At 36.6% G+C, this 19,295-nt stretch overlaps 2 protein-coding genes across 2 annotated transcripts; both read left to right on the forward strand.

Annotated features, from left to right (window-relative positions):
• The first annotated feature begins 961 nt into the window (after window positions 1–961).
• On the forward strand, window positions 962–8,330 carry rnf144b (ring finger protein 144B). Its single transcript, XM_056266230.1, is given in 8 exon segments — window positions 962–1,000; window positions 1,002–1,127; window positions 3,009–3,113; window positions 4,728–4,788; window positions 6,112–6,316; window positions 6,415–6,559; window positions 7,389–7,478; window positions 7,721–8,330. Coding segments are annotated over 8 exon segments (939 nt in total). The 3' UTR covers window positions 7,889–8,330.
• Window positions 8,331–11,084: 2,754 nt separating this feature from the next.
• On the forward strand, window positions 11,085–19,006 carry sqlea (squalene epoxidase a). Its single transcript, XM_056266229.1, has 11 exons — window positions 11,085–11,450; window positions 12,260–12,488; window positions 12,711–12,888; window positions 14,230–14,326; window positions 14,870–14,983; window positions 15,075–15,246; window positions 15,418–15,513; window positions 16,089–16,231; window positions 16,807–16,903; window positions 17,514–17,601; window positions 17,746–19,006. Exons 1-11 carry the CDS (start codon window positions 11,184–11,186, stop codon window positions 17,936–17,938), a joined length of 1,674 nt encoding a protein of 557 aa, XP_056122204.1. The 5' UTR covers window positions 11,085–11,183; the 3' UTR covers window positions 17,939–19,006.
• The last annotated feature ends 289 nt before the right edge of the window (window positions 19,007–19,295 follow it).

Here is a 19,295-nt window from a genome sequence, read left to right on the forward strand (position 1 = left end):
TGTGATTCACTTCCCTGTACTCAAAACCAAAGGATATGTAAATAATTTTCAGCGCTGTGGTAATGCTAGGGATTTACTCAGTGACCCACTTTATGAGGTGTGACCAAGTGTGTTTTTGGGCTGATCAATAGTGATCCAGGACGTTGTCACAATCATATTCTTGCCAGACATTGATTCAGAACATTTCCTAATCATTTCTAAAAATTCTTGTTCTGTCACAAGGGGGGTAAAAGTTTAAACGGTGAAAACAGTGCAAACTCACTGGTGAAAAGAAAATGACATGGCAGGAAAATAAATACTGCAAGTGTCAGCGCACGTCACACGTGTCCCGCCGATCAATACTGACTGCAGAGACAGTGGACATTTAGGGCAGTGATGTTATCCTCATTGATTGTGTGACAGAGGAGACATAAATGTAAAGAGCACAAATGTGCTGTAGATAAACGTCACCATTCTTTCCACCTCACGCTTTCCTACTGTTCTCTATTTTTCTGACCTGTCTAGGCAGGCGGGGCCCTCTAATCTAGCTTGATCCTGGATTATGTTGTTATGACTTTTTCCCGTTTGAGATGTGGTCGCCCATGCGGGACGGGAATATTGACTAGAAGAATCCATAAAGCAGTGAGATCATACTGGGTGGAATCTAGATCTCTCCTGCTTCTTCCGGACCAACTTGTTTGGCGTCACACCAACAGGGCAGGTCGAGCAGGTTTTGAGTTGGTGTACACAACACAAATGAGATGAGGCAGTCGGCTAAATAGTCTTTGACTAACAGTGGGTTTTAAATGCTTCTATCTTGCGTCTAATTGTATTGCAAATTGACTTCGGAATGATGATTTTACATTTTTCTTTCCATTGTTGCTCAATTGCAGTACGTATTCTGCGTGCAGCGGAAACCGTTCTGACGTTGCAAACTCTCTGCCTCAGCTGTGTTTGTTCCTCTCTTGTTTTCTTCAGAAGCATGGAGGATGCCACTTCTCTATTTCTGAAGTTTAAGGGCTAAACAACAACAGAAGGCAGGCATGGAGGCAGAAAGCACCATGATCCACTGCAAACTCTGCCTGACCGACTGCCCTGAACTGGAGACCAGCAGACTGCAGTCCTGTAACTGTGTGTTCTGTGTGCAGGTAAGAGCATTGCTGAATAAATCTATCTTTAGCTTTAAAGCTGAGGTGTAGTTTCATGCTACAGAATAGGTAGTTGTTTTTACATAAATTACGCAAGTACTAGTTCTATAAGGAAATGATGTGTACAAACATCTCACCATAAGCAGGAGGTTCTCTCTAGCTGTGTTCTGGGTTATTAGCACAAGGTGGTCGTGAAAGGCAGAAATACAATAAACAAAGCACAATAGTGTTCAGTCTCGCAGAGTGGGGGATGTTTTCTTTCACATGCCGTTTAAGATTAGCCAAGACTAGCCTGTTCCTCTGAAACAAATCTTGTGGGTCCGATTTACAAATCCTTTGACTTTTTTTGTGGTTGAAAGCTGAAGTGTGCATTTTTTCAGTGTTTTCTCCTAACTTCCCATTCAATGATTGATTCCCCCCCCCAAAAAATACCGCAAATACTGTTAATACTCTATCAAAATATTGTTTCATCCTGAACATGGATCATTCTGACCAGGTTTATCATAGTTAAGTAAAACCTTTAAAAAAATATACTTAAAGTTGAAATAAAGTAAAATTTTAAAGTCCCCCTGTAGTCAATAATCTTTGACCAAAATGACAAATGTTTTTTCCTGTGAAAAATGTCTTTATGCCTTGAAGAATAGCTTGAATGTAACTCTACACCCTTGGTTCATTTACCGGTAGTATATGCGGATCCATGAATATGCTAATTTATTCCCGCCTCCACTCACTCACGCCAGCTCAGAGATTCACTCGGCCAACTTACTGAGGTAACCGCTACACAACGGTATCGCTCTTTACAACGTCGAACACACAACGGTAATTAATATGATTAGTCTAGTCTTTTGCTTGACTTTATCAAACAGCTAATAATGTGTTGCTAATGTTACACAAACCATGTTCCCGTTTGCCATCTCAGAGTCAGAGAGCTGCCTTCTAACAATTATCAGAAACACTTTGAACAACTCAGAACGTCAGTGGAGAAAGGCATATAGTTCATCATAACATCGTAATATACATCATACACCTGCTATATTGCTAAATCTACCCGATTTTCATATCTACAGAAAAATATACCGAGATAACCTGGCTTCTCTTGAGACTCCCCTGCTAGTTTGCAGTTAAAGGGTTAGTTCACCCAAAAATGAAAATTCTGTCAGTAATTACTCACCCTCATGTTGTTCCAACCCCGTAAGACTTTCGTTCATCTTCGGAACACAAATTAAAATATTTTTTATTAAATCTGAGAGCTAGTCACTCTGACTATTTTAACGATGTCTTTCATAACTTTTGGGCCGGCCAGTTTCGATCCCTTAAGAAGCCTATGGAGGAGAGATCTAGCTCTCAGATTTAATCAAAAACATCTTAATTTGTGTTCCGAAGATGAACGAAACTCTTACGGGGTTGGAACAACATGAGGGTGAGTAATTACTGACAGAATTTTCATTTTTGGGTGAACTAACCCTTTAATGAAATTCTTTATCCTGCTAAAAAGCGCCGATGACGTGTGATGTGATGTCTGCGAGAGCCACACCGAATGCACAAGAAAATAACTGAGTTTTAATATTTTTATTTTCATTTTAAAGATTAATACAAACTATAATAGTATATGAACCAAAATATACTATTATGATCCCAGAAATCACTGATTCTGGCACAGAAAAATGGCTAAAATGTTGCGGAACAAGACTATCTGTCCAAACAAAGGATGACAGAGGGAGTTTTTGAAAACAATCTGTGTGTATAATATATATATTTTTTTATTTGTTAAATAATATTTGGTGCCACTTATAATAATGTATGTGATGTATAATGATGTATAATGTATGATAATGACCTCTTAGCAACCATAGAGAAGTCACGGCTCTCATGTCTTTGCAGTGTTTAAGACAGTATGTCCAGCTGGCTATTCGGGGAGGCGCAGGTAGTGCCATCACCTGCCCTGATCCGGCCTGCAAGAACACTGGATCTCTGCTGGACTCTGAGGTACTTCTGTCTGTCTCACTCTCAGTCAACAACAGTTTCCAGTTCTGCAGATCACGCTACAAATATTGACTGCGCAAATGCTGCTGTTTACACTGACAACAGAAATCTCCTCTACCTAGCATCTATTTTAATCAGTAGGGCTTACAGAAGCAAGCAAGCATCACAATAACTATTGTTCATACTTCGGGTGAGGGGTCTGTTCAAATCAAAACCCCAAGTACTAAACTTCAGGGTATAACATGTTTTCGCTACAGGTATGAATGATTCCTCAACTCATATATTGAGGTGGTGTTCTGTTACTTTTCTAAGCAATTAGACTTACAATTTACCTGTCGGACCTTCACTTACATTGAAGGAGGATCCTATATCTAGGAATTACACTACCATTCAAAAGTTTAGGTTTTTTTTTAATGTGTTTGAAAGTCTCTTATTATTTCTTTGATCAAAAATACAGTAAAACAGTAATATTGTGAAATTATTATTATAATTTTATTAAAATTGGTTTCTGGTTTAATATATTTTAATATGTAATTAATTCCTGTTTTCAGTTTTTTTGCAAATTGTTTTGAGTGCTGCTCAAGAAACATTTCTTATTTCTTTCGATGTTGAAAACAGTTCTGCTACTTAATATTTTTGTGAAAACCATGATACATTTTTTTTCCCTCAGTATTTTTAAATGATAGAAAAGTTACATAGAACGAACAGCATTTATTTGAAATTGAATATAACATAAGTATGTTTACTATCACTTTTGATCAATTTAATGCAACCTTGCTGAATAAAAGTAATAAAGAATAAAGAATAAAAGTTATTTTACAAAAAAAAAAATCTTACAGACCCAAAAAAACTGAAAGGAAATGTAAATTACCTGAGACTAGGGAGTTGGCTCATTTGACTATGCCCTAGCAACCACCCAGAACACCCTAGCGACCATATAGCAATCTGTTAACAATGATGATCGGGAAGACTTTAGCAACTGCATAACAATGACATTACAACCACCAACAACGTATCTATTAAATTAAAATAGATCAAAAGTGAAGGAAAAAATCTGTCTGGGCTTGTTTAGCCTACATTTTCGTTTTGCTTTCGGTAACCACAGCATTAGTCTCAAGAACACAATGGCTTTATTTATCATGAATGTTTCCACAAATCCCAGTATTATTTTCTCCTCATGACCTTAACCAATCTGCTCTGTGAACTTATGCATCATAAATCAAAGTACAGTGAATCAGCAGTGGACTATCATTAAACTGGCCTCTGGAAAACTTAATTAATTATGATTTATAATGTTGAAATATTCATATATACATGCTAAAACTCCTGCGTCACACTTTTTTGTTTGACTTTACAGTCTCTTTCATGTTGTGTGTATGAATATATATATATATATATATATTTTTTTTAACTCAAATTAGTATTTCCTTTAATTATTTAGTATGTAGAGGTGTGATAAGCAGGATCATGTATCTATGTCTGGTTTTACTGTATATTATCCCTTACATAAGACCTGATTTGCAAACATGATGTGTTATTCACGTGCAGTTAGCTGTAGCTCAAACATGACATGTTCCAACATCACCTGAATATAAATTCATACCTTTCTTTGTACAGCTCACCTCTTTTGCCCCCAGCGATCAGGTCGAGCTCTATCGGCGGCTCCAATTTGAAAGAGGTACGTGCTTATGTATGTATGTATGCATGTACAGTATGTGCCTCTTCCCATAATCCCTCTTGAAGGGTAGCGTTACTGTAACCATCACTGGCAGGAACAAGCCGTTCTAGATAAGCGTTAGAGAGTAAGAAAGGCATAGTAGACCGTATTTATGTCAGTCAGTGGTTATTGCTGGTTTTATTTTTATTTTGTTGTTTCTGTTTCTACTTTAAAATATAACAAATGAAAATTGACCAAAATTGAGTTATGAGCAAAATCAGATCTCTTAGACTGTGACCCGTCCTGTGACAGCCGGCCTTTGCTCAGATTCAGAGAAAAAAAGAGTGTTGAAGTGAAGGATGCATCTTTGCTGCCTTTTAAAAAATAACCAGATGAAGGCATCTTATGTGAGATATTACATTGAATTCAGACATGACTTGATAGCTTGCTACCTCAGGGTACGTTTACATGACAAAAATGTACTGAAATCGGAAAGTTTTTCCTTTGGGTTTTTTTCGCATACAGACGACAACATTGTCAAAATGATCCCCGTTCGCACGGATCAGCAAAAACGATTAAAAATGGTGTATTATTCACGCCAGGCCAGTAGTTGGCGATGTCACTAAAGAAACAGTTCTCGCCTATAGACTGAACACGTAATACGCATGCGCTTGACGTCACTGTTTTCACAAATTCACGCTTTTGTAGTGTATACAGAGACGATAACGGTATAGTTTTCAAAAACTTGCACTTTGAAACCCGTTTGCATTTTCAGGCCCCCAAAACACTGTTGTCGAGTAAATTATTGGCCAAAAAGCATACGTTTTTTCGTTTTTAGTTGAAAACGGTGTCATGTAAACGGCCCCTCAGACTCTCCTGTCTGCACAGGCAAACATTAAGGTTTCGAACACAAAAATTAGCTTATGGTAACTAGTTGTATATTTTACAATCAGAAAAGTCACGATTTTCTGTTTTATCACAAAGTTTTAGTAAGAGAATGCCACTGCTTCTCTGAGTCTCGGTTCATGTTGCTGGTTTGTGTCTGCCAGGCTCCAGCTCAGTGTTATAGAAGATCCGTAAACAATGAGCTTATTCAGACAGCAGTTTCTTCATCTGAACCGCTTCCAACATGCTAGCCATCTTCTAGACAGTCCGTCATGTCGGACCGAATGTGTGAAAGTAAACTGTGGCATTAGTATTCGCTGAGGTCTTCCTGAGACGGCAAGAAAGTAAACCTCAAAGTAAAAATTGTCAATGAGGAAGTGAATTTTGCAAGCAAGTACAATGTCACTGCCAGTCAGAATGGGATGGTTTTTCCTCACTCTTTCTTTCGGTCTCTTTCAGGAGTTCAGTTGGACCCCAGTAAGGCTTGGTGCCCCGTGCTGGACTGCCAGGCCGTGTGCAGTGTGACGCCCGGTAGCGAAGGCAAACCGGTTCCTGTGCCCTGTCCCGTGTGCCATGCCGTCTTCTGCTGCGGCTGCAGAAGCCCCTGGACAGACGCTCATTCCTGCTCCCAGCACCAGCCACTGATGACATCATCAGCAGACAGGTCAGTGGGACCCATTTCCACACCAACAAACAAGTGCTTATCATTCATAACACGGCCTTGAGTTTGACATAAACATGCTCTGTCTGTGGTCTCTGCAGTGGAGTGAGCAGCGCTGATACTGATGCGATGATTAAACAGTGTCCTGTGTGTGGCGTCTACATAGAGCGCAATCAAGGCTGTGCTCAGATGCTCTGCAAGAGCTGCAAACACACCTTCTGCTGGTACTGCCTACAGAATCTGGACGTAGGTTTACTAATCTTCTGCCGCCATGACAATAGAGAGACCATGGTATTCCAAAAGTACCATGATTTTTACCATGGTTTATCTATAACAGTACCACATTAATGTGTGTGTTGTGTATATATATATATATATTGAAAATGGTACCATGATTATACTTTGATTAATTAGAAACTGTTACTATTGTAAAAGCTTTTTTTTTGCTCATGTTAATATGGTACCTTGTTTTGTTGGACACGAAGATGGTGTATGAAATAATAATAATAGTATTATTTTTTAATTTTAATTATAGATCAAATATTTTTTATGAAATATTTTATTTAAAAAATCAAATTTAATATAATAGTAATAATGATAATGGTTATTATTAAAAAAATATAATACACTTTGTATTATTAAAAAAACTACATTATATATATATATATATATATCATAAAACGATCTATAGTTAATTATAATAATTTACAATTTCAATAATTATAGTATTCCTTTTAAATTATTATTATTCATAATTATTATTACTATTATTAAAAGTGAATATAGAAAATAGATAGATGATTAAATAAAATGATCTGTTGTTAATAATAATAATAATTTTATTATTTGAATTATACATCAAATATTTTTATAAAAGATTTAATAAATCCCTTTGAATATAATAATAATAATAAATTATTTAAATTACAGTTTAATATAATAATTTCAGTAACAATAATAATAAATATTTATTTGTTTCTTTTCTTCTTTTTTTGTTCTGTCATTTGTCATTTGTAAGCACGTTTGGATAAAAGCATCTGCTGAATGAATTAATATAAAGTCTCTATGGTTATAGGGCGATATATTCCTGAGACATTATGATAAAGGACCGTGCCGAAACAAGCTGGGACACTCCAGAGCTTCCGTCATGTGGAACAGGACACAGGTGAGCTGGAATGCCATTAGCATTGATGTTTTTTCATTATGTCAGACGTTTACCAATTTCCTAATGACTTTGATTACTACTTTTAGAAAGCACTCTTTTTTTCTTTTTGCTGCTTTTTCGGTTGACACGTTTTTATCAGCAAGGTCAGACTGTTACTATCATGTAATTAGATGAGAACTACTCACAAGCGGTAAGACTGACTGAGTTTCCCTTTAGACTTCATGTGGCTGTGATGTATTCAGGTGGTCGGCATACTGGTGGGCGTCAGCATCATCGTGCTAGTGACGTCGCCGCTGCTGCTGCTGGCCTCGCCCTGCATCCTGTGCTGTGTGTGCAAACCCTGCCAGGCCAAGAAGAACACCAAAAAGAAGAAGAGAAAAGATAAGAAGCCATCAGATTCCACTGCATAGGAGAACTCTTCGTAACCAATTAACATGTGTAGCATCTTCCAATGTGCCAATCCCCAGTCTTTCTAACCAGGTGCACAAGTGCCTCATTCTCAGTGCCTGGTAAATTCAGTGGATTTATTATGCCTTCAGGTGCATTATGGGAAACATAAACATGTTTATTGAGTGAACAACGGATCCGCAAAGGAATGGCCCTTTCTCCACTAAGCCAAAATATTTGTTCATGTTTGCTATGAGGTTACATTAAAAAAGTAATGGATTGTAGCATTGGGTTAAACTCTTTGTTTCCATGTAGTGTTCCAGGCCCTGCTGTTTTTCTTCTGTACTATAATATGTAAATACTGTATTTATGAGTCTGGGTACTGTTCTGTGTTCTTTTTATATTTGATTTTTCTGCATCAGATATTTTATAACTTAATTACAATAAACTAAACACCTTAACTGAGCAGTGAAAGTGACCTGTATCTTTTTGTTCATTGGGGTTAGAGAAAACAACATTTCACATGTTACACACAGTCATATTAAACAATAGAGGCTACTTTTCTGTATTTTTACATTTATTTCAGTACAGTTCAATGCTTTTTAGATTCAAAATCAGTAGTTTCAGGGGCTCATGATACTAACAGTAGTGACATCAGGTTTGTGTGTCTGTTGTAATGAAACTATTTACTGAACATCATGAAAAAGGAAGCGTTTCTCACACACAAGTTGTTGTAATATACTGTATTTCATTAGCTGGGGAAATTTACTATACAGTTCCTGCTTGAAAGTGAGTCATAGTCAATGTTCCTGGTTGTTAAAAACCAGTAGGCCTACCTGTTTACCAAACTTATTTAAATAAGGAAACATAAAACAAGATGGAAACAAAAAAAGTACCATGGTAATTTATAGACGATCCAATGGTAGTTACAAATCCCTATAGACCTAAGTGAAATGGAAGTCATTCAAACTACAAAGTATTCTATGTAATTATCATGACTGTACCATGGTATACCGCCACAGTACTTCTCTTTAAAGGTCTCGAAATCTTGTTTAATTTTGCTCTGCGTTAGATTAAAACAGGAATAGTCGAGAAATTGCAACGAAGTCAACAAATCATGAGTCAGAAATGCTACCACAGGTTTGGGTGGGACATCTGTGCAGAGTTAAGAGAGAGCGACACTGTGTGGTTAAAGCCGGAATTGCGTTATTGCAAATTAGAAACAAATCAATGTCTGCTAAACAACAATTACCGGTATTTAAAGTATGTGAGTTAGAGAACCACAGGCTTTGAAGAAGGGCATTTAAAAAAAAAACAAAAAAAAAACGGGTTAAACTAAAAGGTACCTAACTACACTTTTAATGAAGCCACGTGGGCATTATAAAAATAAATAAAGATACAGTCATCCAAAAACTGTCAAATAATTGACATAGCTATTTTTAATGTTGTAAAAAATCATTATTTTTACTGTCAAAAGCAAAACAGATAACTGTTTTAATGCACACTTATTATCCAAATAATCAAATGCAGAAAATGTAAGGCTGGTTGTGTGTCTGTTTGTGTGAGAAATACAAATAATTTCTGATTTCGCATTGACTTGTTAATGTGTGCAGATTCTTTTGAGCAGCTGCTGGCTTCCAATCATCCTCAGAGAACATTCAGTGTGTCAGTGAATCGTGATTGTGAGAGTATCTTTTTGACACATTCGACTGTGAAGAGGCCAAACCTATTCAAACACACAGACAACACAGCTGTTCAGGATCTCACATAATTGCAGTGATTAGACGTGGGGTGGAACTGTCATTTGGAAGGATTTTCATATAAATACTGTTTATTTAAAGGGATAGTTCACCCTAAAATTATACATAGGTATAAATATTGATCAGCGAACATAAAAAGAAGCTCAACCGAACCTGCTTGACGTGTGAGAACAAACCTCATTCCCAGCTTACAATTTAGGGTTCCCAGAACGTTCTGGGAACGTTAGTTTTTGGTTGCGGGAACGTTCCCTAAAGGTTATGGTTTTGGTTCCCATGGAAAGTTTTCTTAACGTTCAGGGAACGTTAGTTTTTAGTTACATTGCAACCTTTAGGCAACCTTTAGGGAACGTTCCCCTAACGTTGCAACCTTTAGGTAACGTTCCCCTAACGTTCTTTTTTGGTTCTTCTTGCAGAAGCTCGAACGTCCTGCGTAACACGAGAATGAACCTCGTTGGTTCTCACACGTCAAGCGAACATGCTTGAGCTTCTGTTTACCACAACTGATGTGTGAGTGGATAAATGTTTATATGTGAATAAATGCCAAAATTCAATCTGTTCATCATAAAGCGATCGAGTCTCTTCAGAAAATTTGGACTAAACCGCTCAATTCATATGGAGTAGTTTTACAATCTCTTTATGAACTTTTTGAAGCGTCAAAGTGTCAGTTGGTTGTCATGGTTGTCAATGGAGGGACAGAAAGCTCTCAGATTTCATCAAAAAGATTTGTGTTTCGAAGATCAACGAAAGTCTGCGACATGAGGGCGAGTTAAATTTCAGAATTTTGTGGGTTGAGTAAGTAATTAAAGTGAGTAATTAAATTTCAGAATGAAAACAGAATTTTTATTTAGGTTGAGCTACTCCTTTAAGTTTTTGGGAGAACATTTCATGAAGAATTATATTTGCCTAAAGAAAATGAAGCCTATAGGCCTATGTATAAGGCATTGCAGTTATTAAGAGGGCTCTCTCGATTATTTATTGTCCCCAATTTATATACATACATGTATTTTTAGTCCTTTACTACAGTGATTTTTTTATACAACGGGCATATTTAGGACTACATTAAATGACGCTCTTTTCTCGTAACATCTGCCAAACACAACCTCTCTGTGACATCACATCATACTTCAGTCCATTCGCCAACCAGCAGCCTTGGATTGGCCAATGGCCAGATAGCGTGAGCTCTGCTCACCGAAGACTCGCAGCTGATTGGCTCATTATAAACAGAGGAGGCGGGACGCTGCAGTCTACAAACTGCAAGAGAATCCGCACCCTCATTATCATAAATTATTCAGCATCACCTAGAAGCTTCGCACCAGCTCGAGCGCACCTGGACATTACACTTAAATTGTTATTTATGATTATTTATAAGAAGAGGCATTTGCTTAAATTAATGCCATAACTTATTCTGAAAAATAGATACTATTTCCCCCCACATTTTTTGCATGGAATAATAATTTTCTGATCACCTGTGCTGTTCTTTTAAGACTTCATTGACATTTTTGAACGCCATTAAGCAGTCTTATTATTTTTGTTTCATTTATTTGAAGTGATTTTCAACATGTGGACCTTTCTTGGGATTGCAAGTTTTACTTATATCTATAAGAAATGCGACGCCCTGGTGAGTTACGCGCCCAGAGAGCTGATGGTGGCCGCGGTGCTGTGCGTGTCCGTGGGTCTGATATTCACGTGTCTCGGGTTCCGCGGACAGACACTCAAAGCGCCTCAATTTCTCCAGATGCCTTTCAAACTCTTGACTACATTCTCTCCGACCAGAAAACTCTTCTCCAGGTCTAGTACAGACAGCTGTAGTCGAACTTCTAAGAAGGTGAGATATTGTGTTTTTGATCACTTTGTGTCTGTGTTTTCATAGTCGAGCATTTAGTTTTCATTGCTGTGAATTTCAAGCAATTAATATGATCACTGGAAATAATTTACCATGTATAAAGAGATTGTTACAAACAATTTAATCGAATTGTGCGATAATAATTTAAATAGTTTATTCATTCAGGGTTAGTTCACCCAAAAATGAAAATTCTGTCATAATTTCCTCACCCTCAAGTTCCAATCCAAACACAAAATAAGATATTCTGATGAATGTCGGTAACCAAATAATTGATGGACCCCATTGACTTCCATAGTATTTTATTTTCCATACTATGCAAGTTAATGGAGTCCAGTCCAGCAACTGTTTGGTTACCAACATTCTTCGAAATATCTTCTTTTGTGTTCAGAAGAAGAAAGAAACTCATACAGGTTTGGAACAACTTGAGGGCGAGTAAAGCATGACAAAATATTGGGGCGACTATCCCCTTATTCATTTATTACATTATAAGGTACTTCAATGGAGAAGATATTTAAAACATATTTTTTCCCTTTTATTTTAAAGACATTTCTAACTATTAAGTATTTTTATAATATATATATATATATTATAATATAATGTAAGTTAATTTGAGAACACTGGGATTGCTACCATGAAATAAATACATACATTATTATATTTATTTATTATATTTTAAAATTATATAAATATATATATATTAATAAATATTATATTTAAATAAAACAAATAAATATTGATATTCTTATAATAAATACAGCTGTTGCTTTCTATCTGACACTCTTCTTAACTAGAGAGATGTAAAGCGAAGGAGAGCGACTGACAGTCAGTGTGATCAGGCAGAGGATCCCGAGGTCATCATAGTGGGTGCTGGTGTTCTGGGATCAGCCATGGCCGCCGTCCTGGCCCGAGACGGCCGGAGGGTCACAGTGGTGGAGAGGGACATGAAAGAACCAGATCGGATAGTGGGAGAACTTCTGCAGCCGGGAGGATATCGGGCACTCAAAGAACTCGACCTGGAGGGTACAGCACCCCTGTTACAGTCTTTCTATCAAAAAGCATGCTTGTTCAAATCTCTCTTTATATTTTTGTTGGTTTTTAAATCTCTAATAAATAGTAGAGAATAAATCAAAATTATTGTGTTTTTATTGGATAGATATGTAATTCACATTTGTAGCTTTGTATTTAATGAATAATTATTTTCATAAACTCACAGTTTGTTACTTTGTGTTTGTCTTCTCTCAGGTACTGTTGAGGGTCTGGACGCACATGTGGTGAATGGATATGTAATCCATGACCTTGAGAGCAGGACGGAGGTGGAGATCCCGTATCCACAGCAGGAGAACAGCATTCAGGGTGGACGGGCCTTCCACCATGGACGCTTTATCATGGGACTGCGTCGAGCTGCCCTCGCTGAGCCCAAGTAAATACCTGATGCCGTTTGTACTTTCCATTTATGACTACAATGACACCTGATGACTGATGGTGCATATCATGCTTATCATTACTTGTCTTATTTCGAAGAATTATTCTAATTTGAAAACGTTTTAAAGAGGTGTTTGAAACCAACATACAAAACCACTGTAAGGGAAAACACACATTTGCATAATGTGATTTTTGACTGTAGTAGACCTCATATATGGTGAGATTATACAGTACTTGTCTGTCAGTCAAGATTCTTTATATAGTGCAACAGCTCCCACTCGTGGCGTTGGCTATGAAAGTGTTTTTCCATTCATTTATCCCATAGGGATTTCAAAAAATCTCTGTTTTCAATGAGGTGAATCACAACATTACAAACTTGTTTTGAAGCAAAAAAGTATTTCAAAATCAGACAAAAATACAAAGGTACAAGACTGTGTACTTAACGGCTTTAGTGAGGGAAAGAACTACAATCCCATGAAGCATTGCGAACAGCATAATCGATTTAAAAACGATGAAGTATGAAAATACTAATTTAAAACTATTGATTTTATATATATATATATATATATATATATATATATATAAAATCAATAGTTTTAAATTAGTATTTTCATACTTATATACAGTGTGTGTGTGTGTATATATATATATACACACACACACACTGTATATATATATATATTAAGTTTATTACAAATTATGCATATATATTCAAACATTTAAGTATTTAGGGGCACTGACTCGATTACATCATTTGCAGTGCTTCATGGGAGTAGGTGGAGCTAATGAGATCTGATTGGTGGAATTTTCTGCACAGCTTCATGAGTAATGTAGTTTTCCACTACAAATGATGCTGTTAAACGCGATTATTTTAAAGATAAGCTGAAATAATGCGGGATAACGGCTTCAACAGAAGCAAATAACGACGTAGCTGTCTTTAAAGGTTTACAAGTTATCATTGAAAATCAATTTCCCTATGGAGAAATTTAATGGAGTTTTACTTCCGGAACCCGATAGTTGAACTCTATTAGCATCTTTGGATCTATTAAGAACCTTTAACATCCATATACCATATTCCACAAAAGGTGCTTTATAGTGGAAAAAGGTTCTTTAGATGATTTAAATGTTCTTTACTCTAAGAAAAAAAATGTTTCTTTTAAGAACTGTTCAGTGTTCACTGAAAGATTCTTTGGCGCATCACGGCAAAAACCTCTTTTTGGAACCTTTATTTTTAAGAGTGTAGATGTTCTTTAGGTGTTGAATTTTGTAAGGGCTTTTGTTTCTCTTCACCCAAGGATTTAGAGACTGATGGGTTTAATATCATGTCATGTTTGCATAGTGTGAAGTTCGTGGAGGGAACGGTGACAAGCCTGGAGGAAGAAGATGAGTGTGTGACAGGAATTCAGTACAGGGAGAAAGACTCTGGGATAATCAAGGTAATGGCGCACTGATACATACTCGGTTGAAATATTTGTATGTAATATTGATAAATGGATCACAGATATTTAGAATTGCTCCGGCAATCATCCACAGGAGGTCAAATACTTCTGTAACCCACATTGTTATTCACATGGCCAGTGTTGAGGGTAACGCAATAATCAGATTACTTTTTTTTCCAAGTAACGAGCAAAGTAATGCATTAGTTTTAAATTTACAACAAAATATTTAATATTTTCAAACAACTATACTTATGCCGTGAATTTGCATTTCCTTCAGCCTGAAGCTTATTTTCTTTACTTTTGCTGAGAAAGAGCCTTTACATTTGCCATAAATATAACATTTTTGTAATTAAAAACAAACAAGCAAGCTCAGCCCAGGTGAGAAAAGTAAGGCAAAAGTAATGTAACATTACTTTCCACAAAAAGTAACGCGCTACTTTTAAAAGTAACTTTCAGTTATTTCAGTTTATGATGAAATACACTCTTTTAAAGTGTTATTTTAGCTTTTTGCTCACTGCAATTTGACTCTTTCCCTCTCAGGAGATCCGTGCTCCTCTGACTGTAGTCGCTGACGGCTGTTTCTCCAAGTTCCGTAAGAATCTGGTATCTGGCAAAGTTAAAGTCTCGTCTCATTTTGTTGGATGCATAATGAAGGTAAACATACAGTAAGGGTGACGGTTGCATTCTTCTGTTAAAAATTCCCAAGCAACACAATGATTCAGTGTGCGGTTATGTTCTCTTCCAGGACTCACCTCAGTTCAAGCCCAATCATGCAGAACTGGTTCTAGCTGATCCCAGTCCGGTGTTGATCTACCAGATCTCCTCCAATGAGACTCGGGTTCTGGTGGATGTCAGAGGAGAGATGCCCCGAGACCTTAAGCAGTACATGTCAGAAAAAATCTACCCACAACTACCAGGTATCGGATGTAGTCTTTAAAAAACCCTCATTGCTAAAATGGGTACTTTTTACACTCATGGATTTCTAAAATACTTCTTATTTCAGTTGTATTTCTATATAGAGCACAACAACACAATTGAAACATTTACACAACAAAATGCTAACAAATTTGTATATTTTGCTTACACAGAGCATTTAAAGGAGCCGTTCATGGTGGCATTGCAGAATGATCGCTTGAGAACGATGCCAGCCAGCTTCCTGCCACCCTCACCAGTCAATAAACCAGGTAAGCCATAATGAATGACTCTATCTATATTGTATATCAACACACACACACTTCAAAAGTTTGGAATAATTACTTTTTTTTTTTTAAAGAAGTCTATTATGCTCACCAAGGATGCATTTTATATGATCAAAAATACAGTAATATCGTGAAATGTTATTACAATTTAAAATAGCTGTTTTCACTTGAAAATATTATCAAATGTAATTTATACCTGTGATGCAAAGTTGAATTTTCAGCAGCAATTACTCCAGTCTTCAGTGTCACACGTGTCATACTGAAATGCTGATTTGCTAAAAAACGGTTTCCACAAAAATATAAAAATGCAGCTTTGGTGAGCATTAAACTGGTAGTGTGTTTCATGAAAACCCTAAAATGTAGATGTTACATTAAACTGCGATAGGCCCGTCAAAAAAACTACACACACCTACATCACACAGTTAAAATAATCTTTAATTCAATTCAGCATAATTTTTGCATCCCTAAAATTTATGACCAAGTGCATATAGTGAAATTTTGCAGTTTAATGTGTAAAACTGTGTGTTGTTGCGAGTGATGACCCACCTGTCCTCCATTAGGGGTTCTGCTCTTAGGAGACGCGTATAACATGCGTCATCCTCTGACCGGTGGCGGGATGAGCGTTGTGCTGAATGACGTCCGCATCTGGAGAGACATGCTAAAGAACATCCCTGATCTCTATGACAATACAGCTGTGCTCCAGGTAACCGCTAACATCAGATCCCTTTCTGGTGCCAGTCATTGCTGCTTCTCACTGCAAATCATATCAAGACAAGAACGTTTAACATCAGCTTTGTTGCAAAACTTAGCGAGTTGACTACATACTGTAGGTAGCATTAGGTGTGCTCTAAGATAACTTCTTATTGATTAACCAAATTTACAATTTGACCTGATATGTGTGCCTTTTATGTATTGATGCTAATTAGATTACACTGTAAAAAAAAAACTATTTTCATAATTTATCACAGTTTTTTTTTCTTTTGTTAAATCAACTTAGATAATTGATGTGGTTCAGATAACATAATATATTTTGAGTGTCTGTTGATTAAATCTCATTGTATTGACTCAAATTTTTAAGGCAACCAGGTAACTTACTTTTTTAAGTTAAACCAACAATTTTTTTACAGTGTAGGCACAGCAATAAGTAAGTGTAATGCCTTTGTTGGCAGTAAATGGTAAGGCACCTCAGCAGGTTTTAGAACAAATGGTATTTGATAAATGCTTAAATGCAGTTGAGATCATGGTGGAACTGAGAAATGAGACTGTTTTTGTTGTCAGGCAAAGAAGAAATTCCACTGGGAGCGGAAATCATCTCACTCGTTTGTAGTGAACGTCTTGGCTCAAGCACTGTATGAGCTGTTTGCTGCGACCGACAGTAAGTGACGAAACCAAACACATTCTTAAATATAATTTTTTTGGTTTCACATTTTCAAAAATCAAAGTCTCCTTTTAAAGGTAATTCATTATCGCGTTACTCCCTACAAAAGTAACTTATGTTTTTGTGGAAAGTAATGTGTTGCGTTACTTTTTCTCACCTGACTGAGACTCGCTCTCTTCCAAGCCTTTTAGGCGTGTTTTTTTTTTTTATTGAAAAGCAACATGGCATACTGTAATATACACCTTATTTATCTATTAAAAACACATTTAGAATATTATAATATTTTAAGCATTTAGAATATTTCCTGACCTCTAGAGCTATGTATGACATACAAAAGATCTCTCAACATTACAGCTTATTGTGTACTTTTGGTCAATTCTGGCTCACATGTGATTACATTATGGAGAAGAGAGAGAATTTTAATGCAGCAGTTAACATTTTTTTAAGCAAAGTTTAAACTAAAAAGTAATGTGCATTACTTTGGAAAAAAAAGTAACTAAAATAATCATGTGTAAATTTATAAAGTAATCCATTGTTACATCAAAAAAGTAATCTGATTACGTAATCCAAGTTACTTGTAATACATGTAAAACTTGTTTATTTTCAGATTCACTGTATCAGTTGAGAAAAGCCTGTTTCCACTATTTCAAACTTGGCGGAGAATGTCTCAACGGACCGATCGGCCTTCTGTCAGTGTAAGTATTTACAAACAATCTGCCCCTGAAAACCAATCTTGACCACTAAACTGAAAACATCAGTGCGGTCCTCAAATCAGATCTCTTTCACTGGTTCTTGCATATACATTGTTGTCACACCACTAATCTGTCCCCCCCCCCCAGATTGTCACCGAGACCCTTGACTCTAATCGGTCACTTTTTCGCGGTGGCCCTGTACGCCATTTACTTCAGCTTCAGATCTGAATCCTGGCTCTCAATTCCACGAGCGCTGGTCAATAGTGGAGCCATCCTGTACAGAGCCTGTACCGTGATGTTTCCTCTCATTTACTCAGAGTTACAGTACCTGGTTTACTAGGAAGGAACTTTCAAACTGAAAAAGAAACTGAGTTTTAATTTCTCCTGCCATTGAACGCGACACATCTGTCACTGGTGGCTACATCCAAGTGCCTCATTTTCTTTGGGAAAAAAAAAAAGGGATTCGTGTCAGAAGACTGCAAAAGGAACAAGCCCCAGATGAGGAAATACTTTGCCTGTATTCACATGGTGTCTGATATTAATAGACTTATATTTTCATAATGATGTCGTGAAATTTGCCTTGACCCCTGCAATTAAATGAGGAAAAATCCTGTGCTTTATTTTAAAGTCAATATTGCTGAGTGCAAAATAATGATTAAACCACTAGGCTACTTGACTTTTAAAACTGTGTAAATGTTTTAATTGTTTTCAAAATACTAAAGACAATCAATGGGACTGCATCTCATTTGTAGTTAAAGCACCCGTTTTCCACGGTTCGGTGCTTTTTTGCAGTTTCAGATTTTTTCGAAATTGTGCACGTCTTGATTTTCACATGGGACTTTCATTTTCATTTTTGCCTTTCTCTGTTGTTTAAAAAGTTTTCAGGTCAACATTTAGTGCTGTCAATCTCTTTTAATTTGCAATGAATATGGCATTCTATTCAAAGTAAAATCATGTGTATATTTTCTGAAAGAGGACAAGAGCTTTAATGTGAAGATTGAATTAGTTTCTAATGTGAACTAATTCAACCATGCGTGTGTGGTTATGATGGTTTCACATTTGTGTTCATTATTATTCTGGCTTTGTGTATGTAGCCACTCGACCGTTCTTCAATATAATTTACCCTCTTTGTATATATTTCTTTTGTTGTTATATTTGGAGTCAAATATAGTTTGAAATATTATAAGACTGGAATACCCAGAGACATTTGTGAACCTGTTTTAAAGGCTTTGCATTTTTAATATCTCTCATTCTTTTATAATTGGATGGAGGTTTGTGGTTTAAAAATTACCATAGCAACATTTTGTGCAATTTACAATATATCCACCAGGTGGCGCTCGTGCACCAGCAGGATGAAAATAACGTCACTCTGACCCTGTAAGCAAAATAAAAGATAAAAAAAACAAAAACATACAGACTACAGCCGTACATACAGTATATATTCAGAGTTGTCAATAAGCCCCAGGCAGAAGCATTTACACTTTCATCACACAGCATCACAGGCCCTGCTGTCATAGTAGTCAGTAGACACCTGCTCAACATCACGAGTTTGTCATTAGTGTGAACGAAGATGAATATATTTACTGAAACAGCAGCAGACTAGATATAAACAAAGCACAGCCAGAACTCCCACCTCAGCAGCTTCAAATATCTCCTTTCCTACAAGCACTGACACCCTTTTGACGCCTGTCAATCAC

This window comes from Rhinichthys klamathensis, unplaced genomic scaffold (genome assembly GCF_029890125.1).
Source record: "Rhinichthys klamathensis goyatoka isolate OS25496 unplaced genomic scaffold, OSU_Roscu_1.1 h1tg000246l_1, whole genome shotgun sequence".
Taxonomy (NCBI): Eukaryota; Metazoa; Chordata; class Actinopteri; order Cypriniformes; family Leuciscidae; genus Rhinichthys; species Rhinichthys klamathensis.